The 21,441-nt window shown below is 42.2% G+C and overlaps 1 pseudogene and 1 gene segment (V, D, J or C); both read left to right on the top strand.

Moving 5' to 3' along the window:
* The window catches only part of LOC144319975 (immunoglobulin heavy variable 3-23 pseudogene), a 186,786-nt pseudogene that overhangs the window by 58,675 nt on the left and 106,670 nt on the right, over positions 1 to 21,441 (top strand). The window lies entirely within an intron of this gene.
* Positions 6,746 to 21,441, top strand: part of LOC144321318 (immunoglobulin heavy variable 3-33-like) — a 47,515-nt gene continuing 32,819 nt past the window's right edge. Inside the window, 1 exon segment of the V gene segment in view lies at positions 6,746 to 6,869. Coding sequence covers positions 6,824 to 6,869 — 46 coding nt within the window.

The following is a 21,441-nucleotide window of genomic DNA, read 5'->3' as shown; positions in this document are numbered from 1 at the left end:
AGTAACACAGACAAACTTTCCAGTGTGGTCGCAGAGACAAAACAGAAAGTAATCTGAAGGCCTGGCAGCCGGCCCTCCTTACAGATGAGGACCTCCATCCTCCTTACAGATGAGGACTCCCATCCTCCTTGTAGATGAGGACCTATGTCATCCTTACAGATGAGGAGCCCCTCCTCCTTACAGATGGGGAACTCTGTCCTCCTTATAGATAAGGACCTCCATCCTCCTTACAGTTGGGGACCTCCAACCTCCTTACAGATGAGGACCCCATCTTCCTTACATGAGGAACCTTTCCTCCTTACAGATGAGGACTCCCATCCTCTTCAGAGATGAGGACCCTGTCATCCTAACAGATGGGGACCTCCATCCTCCTTACAGATAAGGACCTCTGTCATCCTTAAAGATGGGGACCTCTGTCCTCCTTACAGATGAGGACCACCGTCCTCCTTACATGAGGATCCCGTCCTCACAGATGAAGACACTGTCCTCTAGGCGGGGGAAAGGGACGTCTCCTCAAGACCCCCATTCGATGGCCTGCCAGTGCGTCTGCCTGAGCTGATGTCAACACAATACAGATTGGAATTCCTGGGATCCCTGGGTGGCGCAGCACTTTAGTGCCTGCCTTTGGCCCAGGGTGCGATCCTGGATACCCGGGATCGAGTCCCACATTGGGCTCCCAGTGCATGGATCCTGTTTCTCTCTCTGCCTATGTCTCTGCCTCTCTCTCTCTCTCTCTCTCTGTGTGTGTGTGTGACTATCATTGAAAAAAAAGGAATTCCTACAGGTAAAAGTACAGTTTAGAGCTCTCAGAGAATATTTGCACAAAAGGTGGAAAAAGTTGAGAGCCCTCACCACGCGTGAATCCTCCAGATGGGGTCCTGGGGATTTCTCGGATCCCGGACGAATCCCCAAATGTTGTGCCCAAGCTTATAAATCCGAGAAACCACCAAGGTGCTGACATTGATGCAAGCACATGAGGGTTTATTAGCAAGCTCGACCTTGGGTCCAAGTATACCCAAACACAGCTGAGCAGGGACTTGGACCCCAAAGTGGGTTACAGCTGGGTTTTTATGGGCTGGTCTAGGGGATTTTCAGAAGGGGTGGATGAATTTCTCAAGCTCTGTTTACATTCTGAGATGTGGCTTTCAGGGGCATGGAGCTTTCTTCTCATTCTAATATGGGGCTTTCTGTCACTGGCTTGGGCTGTAGTCTTTCTGATATAGGATTCTCTCCCAAGGGCAATTCTGAGCTCTGTTGTCTTTCTGATATGGGATTCCCTGCCGAGGACATTCTGCAGTTTTTTTCTCTAAAGTTCAGCTCTTATTCACGGGGGCCTAAGATGGCTGTACTTGTGCTAATGCTAAACTTCTTGTGGAATGGCCTTAATTTTTCTCGGCCTCCACAGATCAATGAGTCGCCCCATCCACCTCCCCACCTCCCTTCCAGAGACCATCACTTTGTTTCCACAATTAAGTGTCTCTCATGGTTTGTCTTCCTCTCTAATTTTCCCAACTCTGTTCCCCTCCTTTCTCTTATAGTCCCTTGCAATATTTCTTATATTCCACATATGAGTGAGACCACATATTTGCTTTCTTTCTCTCACTGACTTATTTCACTCAGCATAACGTCCTCCAGTTCCATCCATGACAAAGCAAATGGTGGGTATGGATTCTTTCTGATGGAGGAACAACAAAATGGCAATGGCAAGGTCTCCAGCCCTGGAGTCAGCTCCCTGAAGTAGGAAACCCAGTATCCCAGTCCCCCCAACTGGCCTAGATGCTCCCGGGGCAGTGGGGGGCACTGATGTGCACAGCTTGGTGGCTCAGGTGGCAGGAGAGTCTTGGCTGTCCCTTGGGCAATGCAGGATCCTGGGGTTTGTCTGATGGGTGCCCTTGGATCCAGAGTCATGCGCTTCTGGAATTGCACTCCCGTGGCTTGCTCCTCCCAAAGGCAGCAATATACAGACCCCACTGTCCGGAACCCCTGCCTGCCTGGCTTCTCCCAAATGCCCTACAGGCTGCTCCAGGTCTTTACTGGGACCTACCCACAAGTTTTGGTGTGTTTTTTCCCATGGTGCACTTCCTCTTAGTGACTCTGGGAAACTGGAGGCTTCACCGCCCCTCCTGCGATTCTGTCCAATTTCTCTGCTAAGCACTTTTCATTTTGGGGAGAATCCAGTGTAGATTTTTTTAAAGTTCCCACTTCTCTAGGGCTGGGCTTTCTTGTCCCAGAGGTTCTCACCCGTCTTGCCACACTTCCTCTTATTTGAGTCCATATGACATGATCTGCTACAGGGTCAAATCCACTCACAAACGCTGAGAATTAATGAATGTGTTCAGAGAATCTATAGGATACAGAATCAACATGGAAAATAAATTTATGTTTCAACACACTAACAACAAATTACCTAAAAGACAATTAACATAATAATTCTGTTGACTCCAGCATTAAAAATAAAGTATTTAGGATTCAACTTCAGGAAGTATAAAATATTGTACAATAAAAATTACCTACATTGATGGCAGTAAAAGGCTGAGCTGGGAGCATCAAGGCCAGTGCCAACTGGGAGACTGCGGTAGATACTAGCTAAGATCTGACTCCAGAGCTGGAGACCTGGCTTCTGTTCCTCCTTGTTTCACCTTGTGCCTGGAAGAGATGGGCCACCAGGGAGCAGGGAAATCAGGTAAACAGCTCTCACTGAGCCCAGCACCCAGCAGGGGGTTTGGCATCTCCACCCAGGCACATGCACATGAGAATCAGCACAGCAAGCCGCACCCCCAGAACACCAGCTGTAAGGTCAGGAGAGGAGCAAGTTCTTGACAAGCAGCGCTGGAAACCTAGAGGTGTATATGAGGGATTTACAGTATATAGAACTAGATGGCACTCTACCTTTTTTTCCTGTTTACTTTTGGTTTTTCCCCTTTTTTATTCTTTTCTTTTTTTTTCTCTCTTTTGGGATTCTTGGAATTTATTTTTTACCACTTAGCTTTAAAATTTGATTTTCAGTTTAGTGGATCTTTTGCTTTATTTCATTCTGTACTTTGTTTTCAATTTCTGGCCTCCTACCTTGTCAGAATTATCTAGGGTGAAATTTACTCAGGTTGTGGTTAATATTCTTGATGCAGCCCACTGAAACAGTCACTCCGCACTGAGCAAAATGACTAGACAGAAGAAATAACCACAAAAGAAAGAAAAGAAACAATACTCTCTGCCTCAGACTTACAGAACTTGGATTACAACTCGTATTCAGAAAGCCAATTCAGAAGCATAATTGGAAAGCTACTAGTGGCTCTGGAAAAAAGCATAAAGGATTCAAGAGACTTCATGAATTCAGAATTTACATCTAATTAGACCAAAATTAAAAATCTCAATCGAATGAGATGCAATCTAAACTGGAAGTCCTAATGATGAGTCTGTTTTCTTAATAATAAATTTATTTTTTATTGGTGTTCAATTTGCCAACATACAGAATAACACCCAGTGCTCATCCCATCAAGTGCCCACCTCAGTGCTAATGACGAGTCTTAATGACATAGAAGAAAGAGTGAGTGAAATAGAATACAAATTGATGGCAAGGAAGGAAGCTGAGAAAAAAAGGGAAAACAATTAAAAGACCATGAGGAAAGGTTAAGGGAAATAAATGATGTGGGTGCACACTCCTCACTACTTCTTGTCCTGAAGGCCCAGGAGCAGGTTGAGATGGAGGTTCTGGGCAGGTTTCCAGTAGGGCTCTATATCTTCTCCATGGAGAAGATTCCCTCAGGGAGCCTCTATAGACTCAAGATTCTGAGTTGACTTCTTCAGTGTGTGATTTTAAAATTTGTTGCTTTATAAGAAACAGTTATTTCTATATTCACAGAGCACACATTTGCTTACACTTCTTTACACTTGTCACTAAATAGGAATAAATTACAAATATCTCCATGTTGAGGATGTCCAAAATAGGTTAACCTATATATGCACCTATAAAAAAAATCGACGTAGCGAGAAACAATATGAAATATTGGAAAATGGTTAGTGATCTCAAGAAAGCACCACAAATCATGAAATGATAATAGAAGATGCCTGAGGTACTACCCAGGGTCTCAGGTGGAACATGTCCTCTCCCAAAGTCACCAGGTGGTACTGAAGGTCATGGGTACACTGTCCGCAGAGACCAGAAGCTTCTACTGGATCCATGTTTATCCCCAGGATGAGGAGCTGGATTGGAGAACCTTCCACCTGTAGGGAATAACTTATTGACCAGTCATGTGCTGATATCAGTTCCCTCTGTGTGACCTCTACCATGCCCATGTTGGAACCTAATGCCATTGAGATGGGGAAGGAGGTGGAGTCTTAGGGGAACACTTAGGTAAGGAGGGTGAAGACTCAGGATAGGACCCTATCAAAACACCACCAACATTTTTCTAGGGAATGGAAAAAGCCTAAAATTTGTAAATAAACAGAAAAGATTCTGAGTGAGCAAAAGAATGTTGAAACAAAAAACAAATCAGGGCAGACTGGGTGGCTCAGCATTTTAGCACTGCCTTTTTGTCCAGGGCTTAATCCTGCAGACCTGGGAACAAGTCCCATATCAGGCTCCCTACATGGTGCCTGCTGCTCCCTCTGCCTGAGTCTCTACCATTATCTCTGTATCCCTGTGTCTCTCATGACTAAATAAATAAAAACTTAAAAAAAAACAATGCAAAAGCCATCAGAATTCCAGATTTCAAAGTTGTGATTATCAAAACAGTATAATAGTGGCATTAAAACACGCACAAGTTCAATGGAATAGAAAAAGAACCCATAAATGGACACACAGCTCTATGGCCAACTTATCCTCGACAAATTACAAAAGACGATTGACTGGAAAAAGGGCAATCTTTTGAACAAGTGGTGTTGGGAACATTGGACAGCTGCAAATAGAATGAACCTGGGCCACATTCTTACACTCCACACAAAGATAAACTCAGAGTAGACGAAAGACCTAAATGTGAGGCAAGAAACCATCAAAATCAAGGAGATTTTGTGACCTCAGCCACAAGAGGTTCTTGGTACTTGAAACTCCAAAGGGAAGGCAAACAAAAGTAAAAGTGAACTCTATGCACGACATAAAGGAAGGAGCTGTAGTACAGATTGGAAACACAACATAATTAAAAGGCAACCTAACAACTGGAAAAGATAAGGATGCCTGTGTAGCTTGAGCATCTGTCTTTAGCCTGGGACTCCTAGAGCTCTAAGATTGAGACCAGCATTAGGCTCCGTGTGGGGAGCCCACTTCTCCCTCTGCCGGTCTCTGAATCTCTCACTCCATCTCTGATGAATAAATAAATAACATCTTCCAAAAGAATAAAAACAATGGGAGAAGAGATTTGCAAATCTATCTCCAGATTAAGGCTGGTTTCCAAAATCGAAAAATAAATTACCAAACTAAACAACCACAAAGTGAAAACTACAATCGGAAATAGGCAGAGGACATGATGATTCACCTTCTCCTGATTTGAGTTGTAGACTGTCACTTTATATTAGGTAGGTCATCCACATACAAAATGAAATTATTGTCTCCTCTAAGTCTACCTTATATCAACTGCTTACCTGAAAGATGCACATGCAATGAAACGCTGGGACACCTGCACCCCAATGTTTAGAGCAGCAATCTCCACAATAGCTAAACTGGGGAAGGAGCCTCGATGACCATTGAAAGATGAATGGATAAAGAAGATGTGGTTTATGTATACATGGAATATACTCAGCCATTAGAAATAACAAATACCCACCGTTTGATTCAATGTGGATAGAACTGGAGGGTATTATGCTGAGTGAAATAAGTCAATCGGAGAAGGACAAACATTATATGGTCTCATTCACTTGGGGAATATAAATAATAGTGAAAGGGAATAGAAGGGAAGGGAAAAGAAATGTGTAGAAAATATCAGAAATGGAGACAGAACATGGAAGACTCCTAACTCTGGGAAACGAACTAGGGCTGGTGGAAGGGGATGATGGTGGGGGTGGGGGTGATTGGGTGAGGGACACTGAGGGGGGCACTTGACGGGATGAGCACGGGGTGTTATTCTGTATGTTGTCAAATTGAGCACCAATAAAAATAAATTTATTATTTAAAAAATGCTGCAATAAACATAGGATGCATGTAAAAAAAAAAAACTGACAATGCATCCTGAAGACAAGAGGAAAATGCTTTCTTCCCCAGACTGGAGGACCTACCAGTAAATGTAGCAAGAAAACTTTATTTAAAAAAAGAAAAAGTGGTAAACTGGAAAGAAAATAATTAATTTTCCTATGACAATGTCTTAATAGAGTCAATGAGTAAAAACGTCACATAAAAACTGGAAGAAATAACTCATGAGCTCAGCAAAAGAATCAGTATATAAAATCAGCAAATAAAATAAAGATATATTCCTACAAAATAAATAAAAATTACATGTACAAAATTAACAAAATAATCCAATTTCCACTAGCACCAAAAATAAATATTTAGGATTAAAATTTATTAACAAGATGAAATATCTCCAGAAAATTACCTATACTGATGTGTCTTTTGAAATGAACCAAGAAATTAAAAAATAACTGTCATTAGAGCTTCATATACTCAGAGGGCCACTACACAAATTGCTATAGAATAGTGGTGCAACACTTGTGTTGGCTTTAAATACACGAATGTAAGTCTGGAGCTGGTTATATAGTCAGAGGATATGCAAATAGGGCCCTCCCTTCACTGATTAAACCAGCCCAGTCCCGACCCTGCAGCTGGGAGAGGAGCCCCAGCCCCAGGATCCCCAGGTGACCCGATTCAGTGATCAGGACACAACAAAGACAAACCACCATGGAGTCTGTGCTCAGCTGGGTTTTTCTTGTCGCTATTTTACAAGGTAACTCATAGAGAACAAGAGACCTTGTGTAGGTGAGTGAAGGTGAGTGAGAGAAACATGGGATGTGGGACAGTTGTTTGACCAGGATGTCTTGTGTCTGCAGGTGTCCAGGGTGAGGTGCAGCTGGTGGAGTCTGGGGGAGACCTGGTGAAGCCTGGGGGGTCCCTGAGACTCTCCTGTGTAGCCTCTGGATTCACCTTCAGTAACTACGACATGAGCTGGGTCCGCCAGGCTCCTGGGAAGGGGCTGCAGTGGGTCGCAGCTATTAGCTATGATGGAAGTAGCACATACTACACTGACGCTGTGAAGGGCCGATTCACCATCTCCAGAGACAACGCCAGGAACACAGTGTATCTGCAGATGAACAGCCTGAGAGCCGAGGACACGGCTGTGTATTACTGTGCGAAGGACACAGTGAGGCAAACTCAATGTGAACTCAGACACAAACCTCCGTGTTGAAAGGGATCAGGACCACCAGGGGGTGCACACTCCTCACCACTTGTGTCTTGAAGGCCCAGGAGCAGTTTCAGATTGAGGTTATGGGCAGGTTTCCTGTCAGGGACTGGGCTTCCTCTCCATGGAGCAGTTTCCCCCTGGGAGCCCCTCTGAACACTTGATTGTGTGTTTACCTATCCAGTCTCTTTCTTAGAGACCTGGAATTCAACTGTAGAACTTGCACTTACTTGTACTTAAATTCTCCTGACCTGAAATTTTAATCAATTACAAATATTTTTCATGAGTCCTAGTGGTGATCACTGTGGATCACAGGACCCCAAGCTAACATGCTGTCTTGCACATTGCGGTATAACAGAATCCCCAATCAACACAAGAGTAAAGAGACATTCTACAAAAATGTTAATAACAGCCTGGGAGTGAGAGAGATTCCCAGCATCACATCATGAAATGGTAGGGATGTGGACTCAGAGGTCATTCACACACACACACACACACACACACACACACACACACAATAATGAGAGTATAACCATTCATCACCTTCACCTTCATGTCTGATAAGAGCCAGGCAGGCCTCTCATCACATCATAAATGCCTGGATGGTGCCAGGGAAGGACACTGGCTCCGGGTATGTGTTGTGGGTCAGTGGTGGGGACGGCATCCTGCTCCAGGATGGGCTTGTGTGGAGTCAGTGTCCCAACTGCATCAAAAGAGGGAACCCCTGGGTTATTTGATTTCTTATCCTTTGGGTGGAGAAGAAGAATGAGGAAGGAATGTCAGGGAGCTAGCAGGCAATAAAGACTGGACATGGTGTGAAGAATAATTTCACTAAACAAGTCTCACACCGGAAGGACAAAAGAGAAACATGGTCATTCTCAGTAGACAGATGTCTGAATCATAGGGAAAGGAGATGAATAATATATCGAAACAGCACAAAAGTTTAAATAATAATACTAGGCCAAGATCCTACCCCAGTCTCAGATGGAAGCTGTCCTCTCCCCAAGGTCACAATCTGGTTCTGAAGGTCATGTATACACAATGTGCTCAGAGACCAGAAGCTTCTACTGGATCAATGAGGATCCTCAGGGTGAGGAGCTGGATTGGAGGACCTTCCACCTGCAGGGAATAACTCATATATACTTCTGGTGCTGACATCAGATCACTGTGTCTGACTTCTACCATGCCCATGTTGGAACCTAACGCCCATGAGATGGGGAAGGAGGTGGAGCCTTAGTTGAACACTTTGGTGAGGAGGTGCAGCCTCATGATAGATTCAGGGCCCTTATAAACCAGGACTGGGAATGCTCCCTGCACCCTGGCCCCATGTGAGGTGATGGGGAAAGGACAGAGTAGGATGTGGGCGCTCCCCAGAGACCACATCTGCCTGCACCTGGACCTCAGATGTCCCAGATTCCAGATATGTGAGAATAAGTGTCGGTTGTTTGATTCTCCCAGTCTATGTATGATGTTTCAGGAATGTGGACAGGCTAAAGTCCATTTTTTTCTTTGTTTAGATTGAATTTACCAATATTTACTACACACTCAGTGCTCATCATATCATGTCTCCTCCTTAACTCCCATCACCCAGTTCCCCCATCCCCCACCCGCTCTCTTCCAGCGACCCTCAGTTTTTTTTCCCCCTGGTGTTAAGTGTCTCTCATGTTTTGTCTTCCTCTGTAATATTACCTCACTAAGTTTCACTCCTTCCCTTATGGTCTCTTTCAATATTTCCTATATTCCACATATGGGTGAGACCATATCATTGCTTTTCTGTGATTAATTTCTCTCAGTATAATAGCTCCAGTTCCATCCATGTTGAAGGAAATGTTATTTCGTGTTATTCATCATTTCTGACAGCTGTGTAATATCCCATTGTATATATAAACCACATATTTTATATATTTTTATTGCAGTTCAATGTGCAAACATATAACAGCCAGTACTCATTCTGTCAATTGCCCCCCCCAGCTCCTGTCATCCAGGTACACCAACCCCCCAACCATCTCCCCTTCCACTACTCCTTGTTTTCTTACCCCATTGGTAGGAGTTTCTCATGTATGTTACTGTCTGATAATTCCTACTCATTCTATCTCCTTTCCCCTTTGTTCCCTTGCACAATTTTTTATGTACTTTGTATGTGTGAAACCATAAAATGTTTGTCCTTCTCTGAATCATTTACTTCACTCAGCATAATACCTTCCAGTTCCATCCACATTGAAGCAAATGGTGGGTATTCGTCATTTCTAATGGCTGAGTAATGTCCCATTGTATATATAAACTACATCTTCTCTACGCATTCATCTGTCGATGGACACAGAGGCTCCTTCCACGTCTTCTTTATCACTCTTCTGTAGAAGAGCATCATGATTCCTCCCACAGTTTGGCTATTCTGGACGTTGTTGCTGTGAACATTGGGGTGCATGGGTCCCTTAATTACATTAAATTTCCGTCTTTGGGGTAAATTCCCTGTAGTGTAATGGTTGTACACTTGGAAATGAAACTAGATCATTCTCTTACTTGGGTAGCTCTATTCTCACGTTTCAGGACATTCCTTTCTGTTTTCTGGAGTGGCTAAATAAGCCTGCATTCCCACCAAAAAAGATAGTTCCACTTTCTCAATATCCTTGCTTATATTTATTGTTTCCAGCCTTGTTACTTTATCCATTCTGAGTTGTATAAGTGGGATCTTAGTGTGGTTTTCATTTGTATTTCCCTGATGTCAAGTCAAGTGTTCCTGCTGATTTCCCATGGGTGGGGCAGGAAGAGAAGATGGAGCATTGGAGATCAAGGAGCGAGCATGTAACACTCAAGAATACTGTGTGATGACAAATTCCACTTAACAATTATGAGAGAACAAAAGTGGAGGAGTACCTTTCACCTGCAGGGAATAACTCATGGATCCTTCGGGTGCTGATATAGCTAACTGTGTGTCACCTCTACCATCCCCATGTTGGAACCAAACGTCTATGTGATGGAAGAAGGAGTTGGGGCCTTAGGGGAGCAATTAGGTCAGGAGATAGAGCCTCATGATGTGATCAGGAACATTATACATCAGGATATGGAAAGCTCCATGCACCCTGGCCCCATGTGAGGTGATGGGGAAAGGACGTGCTAGGACATGGGTGCTCCAGACACCACATTTGTCTGCACCTGGACCTTAGACTTTCCAGACTCCAGAACTGTGAGAATGAGCGTCTGTTTAGTCCACTGAATCTGGGAATGTGGTGACAACACACAGAAACACTTAAACAGGGTCTTACCTCATATTTGTCCTATACTAGTCCATTATCTAGTCATTTGCAAGTATTTTCTCCCATTCTCTAGGTTTCCTTTGAGTTTTGTTGACGGTATCTTTTGCTGGGCAAAAGCTTCTTATCTTGCTGAAGTCCCAATAGTTCATTTTTGCTTTGGTTATCTTGCCTTCATGGATGAATCTTGCAAGAAGTTACTGTGGTCAAATTCAAAAAGGGTGTTGCCTGTGTTTTCTAGGATTTTGATGGAATCTTGTCTCACATTTTGATCTTTCATCCATTTTTTTGTTTGTCTTGTGTTTTGTGTAAGAGAATGATCTAGTTTCATTCTTCTGTACATGGCTGTCCAATATTCCAAGCACCATTTATAGAAGAGACTCTTGTTTTTTCCAGTGGATAATCTTTCCTACTTTGTCAAATATTAGTTGACCATAGAGTTCAGTGTCCACTTCTGGTTCTCCATTCTGTGCAATTGATCAATATGTCTGTTTTTGTACCAGTACCAGAACGTCCTGATGATCACAGTTTTGTAGTAGAACTTGGAATCTAGCATTCTGATGCCCCCAGCTCTGGTTTTCCTTTCGGTATTCTCCTGGCTATTTGGAGTATTTTCTGATTCCACATAAACCTTAAGTTGATTTGTTCCAACCCTCTGAAGAAATTCCAAGGTATTTTGGTAGGAATTGCATTGAACGTGTAAATTGCCCTTGGTAGCATTGACATTTTCACAAAATTAGTTCTTCCAATCCATGAGCATGGAATATTTATCAATATTTTTGTGTCTTCCTCAATTTCTTTCAGAAATGTTCCATGGTTTTTAGGGTATAGAAACTTTACCTCTTTGGTTAGGGTTAATCCTGGGTATCTTATGTTTTTGGGTGCAATTTAAGATTTTTTTGATGCCTTAACTTTTCTTTCTTCAACTCATTGCTAGTGTATAGTAATGGAAGTGATTTCTGGACATTGTATTTTTATCCTGCCACACTGCTGAATTGCTGTATGAGTTCAATCAACCTTGGGGTGGAGTCTTTTGAGTTTTCTAGATACAGTGTCATGTCATCTGAGAAGACAGAGGTTTTGACTTATTTTTTTCTTTTTTGGTTTTGACTTCTTGCTTGCCAGTATGAATGACTTTTGTTTCTTTTTGTTGCCTTATTGCTGAGTCTAGGACTTCTAGTACTATGTCGAATAGCAGTGGTGAGAGTGGATATCCCTGTCTTGTTCCTGATCTTAGGGGAAAGGCTCCCAGTGTTTCCCCATTGAGAATGATATTTGCTGTGGGCTTTTCATAGATGGCTTTTAAGATTCTGAGGAATGTTCCCTCTATCCCTACGCTCTGAAGAGTTTTGATCAGGAATGGATGCTGTATTTTGTCAAAGGCTTTCTCTGTTTCTATTGATAAGATCCTATGGTTCTTGTTTTTTTTTCTCTTGTTGATATGATCTATCATACTGATTGCTTTACGAGTGTTGAACCAGCCTTGCATCCCAGGTATAAATCCCACTTAGTCATGGTGAATTATTGTGTTAATATTCTGTTGTGTCCTATTGGCCAGTGTTTTGTTGAGAATTTTAGCATCTGTGTTCATAAGGTTTTTTGTCTATAATTCTCCATTTTGGTGGGGTCTTTTTCTCTTTTTGGATTTAAGGTGATTCCAGCCTCAGAGAAAGAGTTTGGAAGTATTCTGTCTCTTTCTATCTTTCAGAACAGCTTTAGTAAATATGTATGGCTTCTCCTTTAAATGTTTGATAGACTTCCCTGGGAAGCAATCTGGACATGGACTTTTGTGTCTTGGGAGGTTTTTGATGACTGCTTCAATTTCCTCCTTGGTTATTTGCCTGTTCAGGATTTCTATTTCTTCGCGGTCCAGTTTTGCTTATTTGTGGTTTTCCAAAAGAGCATCCATTTCTTCTGGATTGCCTAATTTATTGGCATATAAGTGGTCCTAATATGTTTTTAAAATCGTTTGTATCTCCTTTCTATAGGTTGTGAGCTATTGGGACATCATCAAGAGAAAAAGCTATGCACAGCAAAATAGTCAACAAAACTCAAAGACAACCTATAAATGGGAAAAGATATTTGTAAATGACCTATCAGGTAAAGGGCTAATATCCAAGATCTATAAAAAAATAAGTTATCTAGGTTAGTTGCTGGTACAAGGTGAGGTGAGGACTGGTACTCCCCCATGATCCTGCCCCCAACATTTTATTTATTTATTATTTCTATTTATCTATCTATTTATTTATTTATTTATCCATTTATTTATTTATTTTCAGACAATTTTTAATAATAAATTTAGTTTTTATTGGCGTTCAATTTTCCAGCAGAATAACACCCAGTGCTCATCGCATCAAAGGCCCCCCTCAGTGCCCATCACCCATTCACCCCCACCCCCTCCCTCCTCCCCTTCCACCACCCCTAGTTCCTTTCCCAGTGTTAGGAGTCTTTATGTTCTGTCTCCCCCCTCTGATATTTCCCACACATTTCTTCTCCCTTCCCTTATATTCCCTTTCACTATTATTTATATTCCACAAATGAATGAGAACATATAATGTTTGTACTTCTCCGATTGACTTATTTAACTCAGCATAATACCCTCCAGTTCCATCCACTTTGAAGCAAATGGTGGCTATTTGTCATTTCTAATGGCTGAGTAATATTCCATTGTATATATAAACCACATTTTCTTTATCCATTCATCTTTCGATGGACACCGAGGCTCCTTCCACAGTTTGGCTATTGTGGACATTGCTGCTAGAAACATCAGGGTGCAAGTGTCCTGGTGTTTCTTTGCATCTGTATCTTTGGGGTAAATGCCCAAAAGTGCAATTACTGGGTAATAGGGCAGGTCTATTTTTAACTCTTTAGACAGGAACCTCCACACGATTTTCCAGAGTAGCTGCACACCAGTTCACATTCCCATCAAAAATGTAAGAGGGTTCCTTTTCTCCGCATCCTCTCCAACATTTGTGGTTTCCTACCTTGTTAATGTTCCCCATTCTCACCGGTGTGAGGTGGTATCTCATTGTGGTTTTGATTTGTATTTCCCTGATGGCAAGTGATGCAGAGCATTTTCTCATGTGCGTGTTGGTCATGTGTATGTCTTCCTCTGCTAGATTTCTGTTCATGTCTTTTGGCGATTTCATGATTGGATTGTTTGTTTCTTTGGTGTTGAATTTAATAAGTCTTTATAGATCTTGGAAACTAGCCCTTTATCTGATACGTCCTTTGTAAATATCTTCTCTCATTCTGTAGGTTGTCTTTTACTTTCGTTGACTGTATCCTTTGCTGTGCAAAAGCTTCTTACCTTGATGAAGTCCCAAGAGTTCATTTTTGCTTTTGTTTCTTTTGCCTTCGTGGATGTATCTTGCAAGAAGTTTTCAGAAAAATTGACAAAAGAGTTTGAGGGTAACAGATAGAAAATCTCAAGAAGATTCTTCAATGAGCACAAAGCCTGACCAGGGGCTTGATCCCAGGTCAGGGATCACCATCTCAGCAGAAATCAAGAATCGATGGTTACCTGAATGTTTCCCTATGGACATCACCCTTGGGCCAGTTTTTTAAAGAACCCATTTATTTATTCATGAGTGACACACAGAGACAGAGACAGAGACTTAGGCAGAGAGAGGAGCAGCGGATTCCATGCAGCATGCCTGATGCTGGATTTTCTCCCAGTACTCAGATATCATGCCCTGAGCCAAAGGCAGACACTCAACAACTGAGGCACTCAGGTGTACTTCCCTAATTTTTTAAACAAAGATTTTTTTCTTCCATGAGAGACATACAGAGAGAGACAGAGACATAGACAGAGGGAGAAGCAGCCTCCTCGCTGGGACCCTGATAGGGGAATCTATCCCTGAACTATGATCCTGGTCTGAGCTGAAGGCAGACACTAAACTGCTATACCACCCAGGATTTCCCTTGCCACAATTTTAATCAGAGGATATGTTTACAATTATTATGTGTTTATTGAATTTTCTATTGAGGAGTAAGTGTCCCTTCTGTATTTTGGATACTATCTCCTCAATATATGGTTGAGCACACTGATTCCCATGTCTTAGGGTGCCTTCTGTTCTACTAAGTTTTTATCTTTTTTCACATTTTTAAAATTTAAATCCAGTTTTCAAAAAAATAGTATAATAAGTGCTCATCCCTTCAAGTGCACTCCTTCTTGCTCTGCTAATATGTGTTCTGCACCCTTTCTATGTTGATGTAGCCCCACTTGTCTGCTTTGATTTTGTTGCCTGTGATTCTGATGCTATATCAAATAAATCATAGCCAAGCACATGTCATGATGTTTTCCCATTTGTTTCCATTGAAAAGATTTAAGGTCAAGTCTTCTGCTTAAGTCATTAATCCATTTTGAATTTGTGTCTGTGTGATGTACGATAAACTCCAAGTGTCTTTATTTTGCATGTGACTACTCAGCACCATTTGTCATAGAGACTATCCTTTCCCTATTGTGTGCTCTTAGATATCCTATGGAGAATTTGCTGACTGTATATTCACATGTTCACATCTGGGCTTCATCATCTACTGCACTGTCTACATGTGTGATGTTATGCAGTCACAAACTGATGTAATGAATATTCTTCAGAAATACATTTATAAAGAGGGTATTGTAATGTCTGAGAATTGGTTTTCCTTCTCATAATTATGTGTTCACTATCATCTGATTTTCATTTCCATATGAACATGGATTTTTTCTATTATGGATAAAACAACTAGTATTTTGATAATTTAATTAAACTTTTTAGAACAACAAAAACAACCAAAAAAAAACACAAATAAACCATAACAATACAAATATTCCAGGAGATTTTAATAAGAATACGGAAACATCAATGAATAGAACCATGAATAAAATTGTAACGTGATTATAGAACAAAAATTGCATAACCAGGCAAATTAGAGAATTACTAAAATGATCAATACACTAAAATGGTTTTCATGAAGAAATAAAAAATGAACAAAACAGAACTAATACGAAGGCCAAATCCATTATCTAAAAATTTCTGCCTCTAAAATCACAAAGAATATTTAAAAAGAACAAAGCCAAAAAATGCTCAAGATCAGATTGCTTTATTTATGAATTTTATCAAATATTTTAAGAAGAATTGGGGCCCAAACATCTCAGTCTCTTCCAAAATCTAATGAGAATAGGATATGCCCAAATTCATTTAAGGAGGCCAAGATGACTGTGACAACAAACCCACAGCAAGGAGCTCACAATAAGGGACTCAAGGACAATTTCTGAGATGCACATACATGTAAAACTCCTGGCATCTTGAATCCAACAGCACATGGAAAGGATCACACAGAATGACATAGAGGAAGTCAGTCCTGGGATGCAGGGATTATTCAATATACCCAGATCATAAATGGCACCCTCTGTATTAACAAAGTGTAGGAATGATCCATATGATCCTCCCTTTGATACCTAAGATAATTTAAGAAATTTCGACACAGGGATGCCTGGGTGTCTCAGTCATGGAGCATCTGCCTACAGCTCAGGGAGTGACACCAGGATCCTGGATTGAGTCTGGTATCCGGGTCCTTTCCGGAGGCCTGCCTCTTCCTCTGCCTGAGTCCCTACATCTCTCTCTCTCTCTCTCTCTCTCTCTCTCTGTTTCTCATGAATTGATAAAGAAATACATAAAATCTTTAAAAATGAAAACTCAGGGGATTCCTGGGTGGCGCAGCGGTTTGGCACCTACCTTTGGCCCAGGGCGCGATCCTGGAGACCCGGGATTGAATCCCATGTCGGGCTCCCGGTGCATGGAGCCTGCTTCTCCCTCTGTCTCTGGCTCTCTCTCTCTCTCTCTCTCTCTCTCTCTCTCTGTGTGTGACTATCATAAATAAATAATTTTTTTTAAAAAAATGAAAATTCAACACATGGTTTTTATCAAAACTCTTAATAATCAAGGAACTTAAAGAAATTACCTCCAAGTAATCGTGGCAATTTATTAATAGTCCACACCCAAACCCATATTCAGCAGTGAAAATTTGAAGGCTTACTGTCAAGTCCAGGGCCACAAAAGGATGCTCATTCCCACCATGAGTATACAACATGGTTATCATGAAGAAGAATGAACTGTGACACCCCAAATATGTCAGCTGGTCACCTGGGTTATTATGGACTAAAGCTACATGAGAAACAGCCAGAAGACAGATATGCTGAGCCATCTATGTTCCCCTGTTGGCAGGAAATAAGTCTCCCTTGGGAATGTTACCTTACCTATACCAGGAGGAGTGAACCTTCCTCAGGACCAGAATAGAGAATGTAGGGGTCAAATGGCTGTGCAAAATACCCTTGTCAGTTCCTCAATAATTCACTGACCCAAAACCAAATCCTGGCCTTAATATCCACCATCTCAATATTTTGTGGTCTGAGACACACAAGGGCTGTGTAATTTGGTCATTGTCTGGGTGTTGTATTCTAGGTAGCTCATTAACATATGAGATGAAATGTATTTACCTTAGATCTACCTTATGTCTACTAAGTAATTAGACCAAATACCTGAGAAAAATAGAAGGTAAATCTTCCTGCCCTGATAACCGGAAGACTTATCTAGAAATTGCAACAATGAAACAAAAGTTATTTAGTTCATTATAGAGGAAGAAAACTTCTTTTTTCCATATGACATGATCTCATATGTAGTAAACACTACCATCTCCACAGCATAGTCACACAACTAATATATGATTTCAGAGAAACCATAGTATGAAAATCAACAGATGAAATAAAGCTATATTTCAAATATAACAAAATAGCAACAAATGTATAAAAGGAATTAACAAAATTACTACATTTACACTGGAGCAGAAATAAAATATTTAGGATTAAACTTCCCAAGGACATGGGCAACCCTGATGGCCCAGCAGTTTGTCACTGCCTTCAGCCTGGAGCATGATCCTGGAGACCTGGGATCAAGTCCCACATCAGGCTCCCTGCGTGGAGCCTGCTTCTCCCTCTGTCTGTGTCTCTGCCTCTCTCTCTTTCTCTATGTGTATGTCTGTCATGAAAAAATGAAATAAAATCTTTTAAAAAATCTTTAAAATAAACTTCCCAAGGAAAGAAAATAGGTGTATCAAACTCCAGTATATTGATGAAAGAATAATAAAAAGCCACAAAAAATTTAATGGTAATTTTGTTCAGAAGTTAGAACACTTCTTATTGTCACAATGTCATCTACACAAGGTGTGTGCAAAGGTTATTCAATTCTAGTATATAACCTGTAAAGATCATAACCTAAGGCTTAAACTAAAAACTCAGAGGACATACAAATAGGGCCCTACATCAAATGATTAAGACAGCCCAGCCCCAACCCTGCAGCTGGGAGAGAAGCCGCAGCCCCAGGATCCCCAGGTGACTCCATTCATGGATCAGGACAGAACACAGACAATTCACCGGAGTCTGTGCTCAGCTGGGTTTTCCTTGTTGCTATCTTAAAAGGAAATTCATGTAGAATAGACATGGAGAATATGCATGGGGGTGAGTGAGAAAACCAGGAGATGTGGGACAGTTTCCGGACCAGGATGTCTTGTGTCTGCAGGTGCCCAGGGTGAGTTGCTGCTGGTGGACTCTGGGGGAGACCTGGTGAGGCCTGGGGGGGTTCCCTGAGACTAATTGCCAAATCTGAAAGAGGAAAACAATACAATACCTGAACAAACCAATAACCAGTGAGGAGACTGAAACAGTTATCAAAAATTCCAAAGAAATTGTTAGGTCAGATGGCTTTCCAGGTGAATTCTACCAAACATTTAAAGAAAACACATTTCAGAAGAATAGGCAAGATGGCGGAAGAGTAGGGTCTCCAAATCACCTGTCTCCACCAAATTACCTAGAAAACCTTCAAATTATCCTGAAAATCTATTAATTCGGCCTGAGATTTAAAGAGAGACCAGTTGGAATGCTACAGTGAGAAGAGTTCGCGCTTCTATCAAGGTAGGAAGACGGGAAAAAAGAAATAAAGAAACAAAGCCTTCCAAGAGGGAGGGACCCCGCCAGGAGCCGGGCTGAGGCCAGGGCGAGTGTCCCCAGGAGAGGAGAGCCCCGTCCCGGAGACGCAGGAGCTGCACCAAACTTCCCGGGTGGAAAGGCCTCGCAGGGAGTTGGAGCAGGACCGAGGAGGGTGAGGATGCCCTCGGGCTCCCAGGGACAGTAACAGAGCAACTGCGCTCCCAGGAGAGTGCGCAGAGCTCCCTAAGGGCTGCAGCGCGCACGGCGGGACCCAGAGCAGCTCAGAGGGGCTCGGGCAGAGGAAGAGGCTCCTTGCGGAGGGGGCTGCGAGGTTCCAGGAGCAGCTCGGGGGTGCTCGGGGGGCGGCTCCGTGGAGGGGGCTGCGTGGCCCAGGAGAGTGAATCCAACAGCGTAGGCCGGGAGCACAGGGCGCAGGGACACAGCCCAGGATCCGGCCTCCCCCGGGACAGGCAGAGGCCGGGAGGGCCCAGGACAGCAAGGACGCTCCTGCCCCGAGCTGAGCAGATCAGCAGCCCCGCCATGGAGCCTCCAGGCCCTGCAGACGGAGAGCTCCGGAGTTCCTGCCGGAGCTGAATCCAGGTTTCCAGAGCTGGCCCCGCCACTGGGGTTGTTACTCCTGCGGCCTCACGGGGTAAACAACCCTGACTGAACCCTGCACCAGGCAGGGGCACAGCAGCTCCCCCAACTGCTAACACCTGAAAATCAGCACAGCAGGCCCCTCCCCCAGAACACCAGCTAGATGGACAACTTCCAGGAGACGCCAAGGGACTTAAAGTATACAGAATCAGAAGATACTCCCCCATGGTTCTTTTTTTTTTTTTTTGGTTTCGTTTTGTTTTGTTTTGTTTTGCTTTTTGATTTGTTTCCTTCCCCCACCCCCTTTTTTTCTCCTTTCTTTTTCTTTCTCTTTTTCTTTTTTTTTTCGTTTTTTTTTCCTTTTTTTTCTCTTTCTCTTTTCTTTCCTTCTTTATCTCCTCTCTTTTTCTCCTTTTCCCAATACAACTTGCTTTTGGCCACTCTGCACTGAGCAAAATGACTAGAGGAAAACCTCACCTCAAAAGAAAGAATCAGAAACAGTCCTCTCTCCCACAGAGTTACAAAATCTGGATTACAATTCAATGTCAGAAAGCCAATTCAGAAGCACTATTATACAGCTACTGGTGGCTCTAGAAAAAAGCATAAAGGACTCAAGAGACTTCATGACTGCAGAATTTAGAGCTAATCAGGCAGAAATTAAAAATCAATTGAATGAGATGCAATCCAAACTAGAAGTCCTAACGACGAGGGTTAACAAGGTGGAAGAACGAGTGAGTGACATAGAAGACAAGTTGATAGCAAAGAGGGAAACTGAGGAAAAAAGAGACAAACAATAAAAAGACCATGAAGATAGATTAAGGGAAATAAACGACAGCCTGAAGAAGAAAAACCTACGTTTAATTGGGGTTCCCGAGGGCGCCAAAAGGGACAGAGGGCCAGAATATGTATTTGAAAAAATTCTATCTGAAAACTTTCCTAATCTGGGAAGGGAAACAGGCATCCAGATCCAGGAAATAGAGAGATCCCCCCCCTAAAATCAATAAAAACCGTTCAACACCTCGACATTTAATAGTGAAGCTTGCAAATTCCAAAGATAAAGAGAAGATCCTTAAAGCAGCAAGAGACAAGAAATCCCTGACTTTTATGGGGAGGAGTATTAGGGTAACAGCAGACCTCTCCACAGAGACCTGGCAGGCCAGAAAGGGCTGGCAGGATATATTCAGGGTCCTAAATGAGAAGAGCATGCAACCAAGAATACTTTATCCAGCAAGACTCTCATTCAAAATGGAAGGAGAGATAAAGAGCTTCCAAGACAGGCAGCAACTGAAAGAATATGTGACCTCCAAACCAGCTCTGCAAGAAATTTTAAGGGGGACTCTTAAAATTCCCCTTTAAGAAGAAGTCCAGTGGAACATTCCACAAAAACAAGGACTGAATAGATATCATGATGACACTAAACTCATATCTCTCAATAGTAACTCTGAATGTGAACGGGCTTAATGACCCCATCAAGAGGCGCAGGGTTTCAGACTGGATGAAAAAGCAGGACCCATCTATTTGCTGTCTACAAGAGACTCATTTTAGACAGAAGGACACCTACAGCCTGAAAATAAAAGGTTGGAGAACCATTTACCATTCAAATGGTCCTCAAAAGAAAGCAGGGGTAGCCATCCTTATATCAGATAAACTAAAATTTACCCCAAAGACTGTAGTGAGAGATGAAGAGGGACACTATATCATACTTAAAGGATCTACTCAACAAGAGGACTTAACAATCCTCAATATATATGCCCCGAATGTGGGAGCTGCCAAATATATAAATCAATTATTAACCAAAGTGAAGAAATACTTAGATAATAATACACTTATACTTGGTGACTTCAATCTAGCTCTTTCTATACTCGATAGGTCTTCTAAGCACAACATCTCCAAAGAAACGAGAGCTTTAAATGATACACTGGACCAGATGGATTTCACAGATATCTACAGAACTTTACATCCAAACTCAACTGAATACACATTCTTCTCAAGCGCACATGGAACTTTCTCCAGAATAGACCACATATTGTGTCACAAATCGTGTCTGAACCAATACCAAAAGATTGGGATTGTCCCCTGCATATTCTCAGACCATAATGCCTTGAAATTAGAACTAAATCACAACAAGAAGTTTGGAAGGACCTCAAACACGTGGAGGTTAAGGACCATCCTGCTAAAAGATAAAAGGGTCAACCAGGAAATTAAGGAAGAATTAAAAAGATTCATGGAAACTAATGAGAATGAAGATACAACCATTCAAAATCTTTGGGATGCAGCAAAAGCAGTGCTAAGGGGGAAATACATC

This window comes from Canis aureus, chromosome 9 (assembly GCF_053574225.1).
Source record: "Canis aureus isolate CA01 chromosome 9, VMU_Caureus_v.1.0, whole genome shotgun sequence".
Classification (NCBI taxonomy): domain Eukaryota; kingdom Metazoa; phylum Chordata; class Mammalia; order Carnivora; family Canidae; genus Canis; species Canis aureus.
This window is presented reverse-complemented; position numbering and strand designations above follow the sequence as displayed.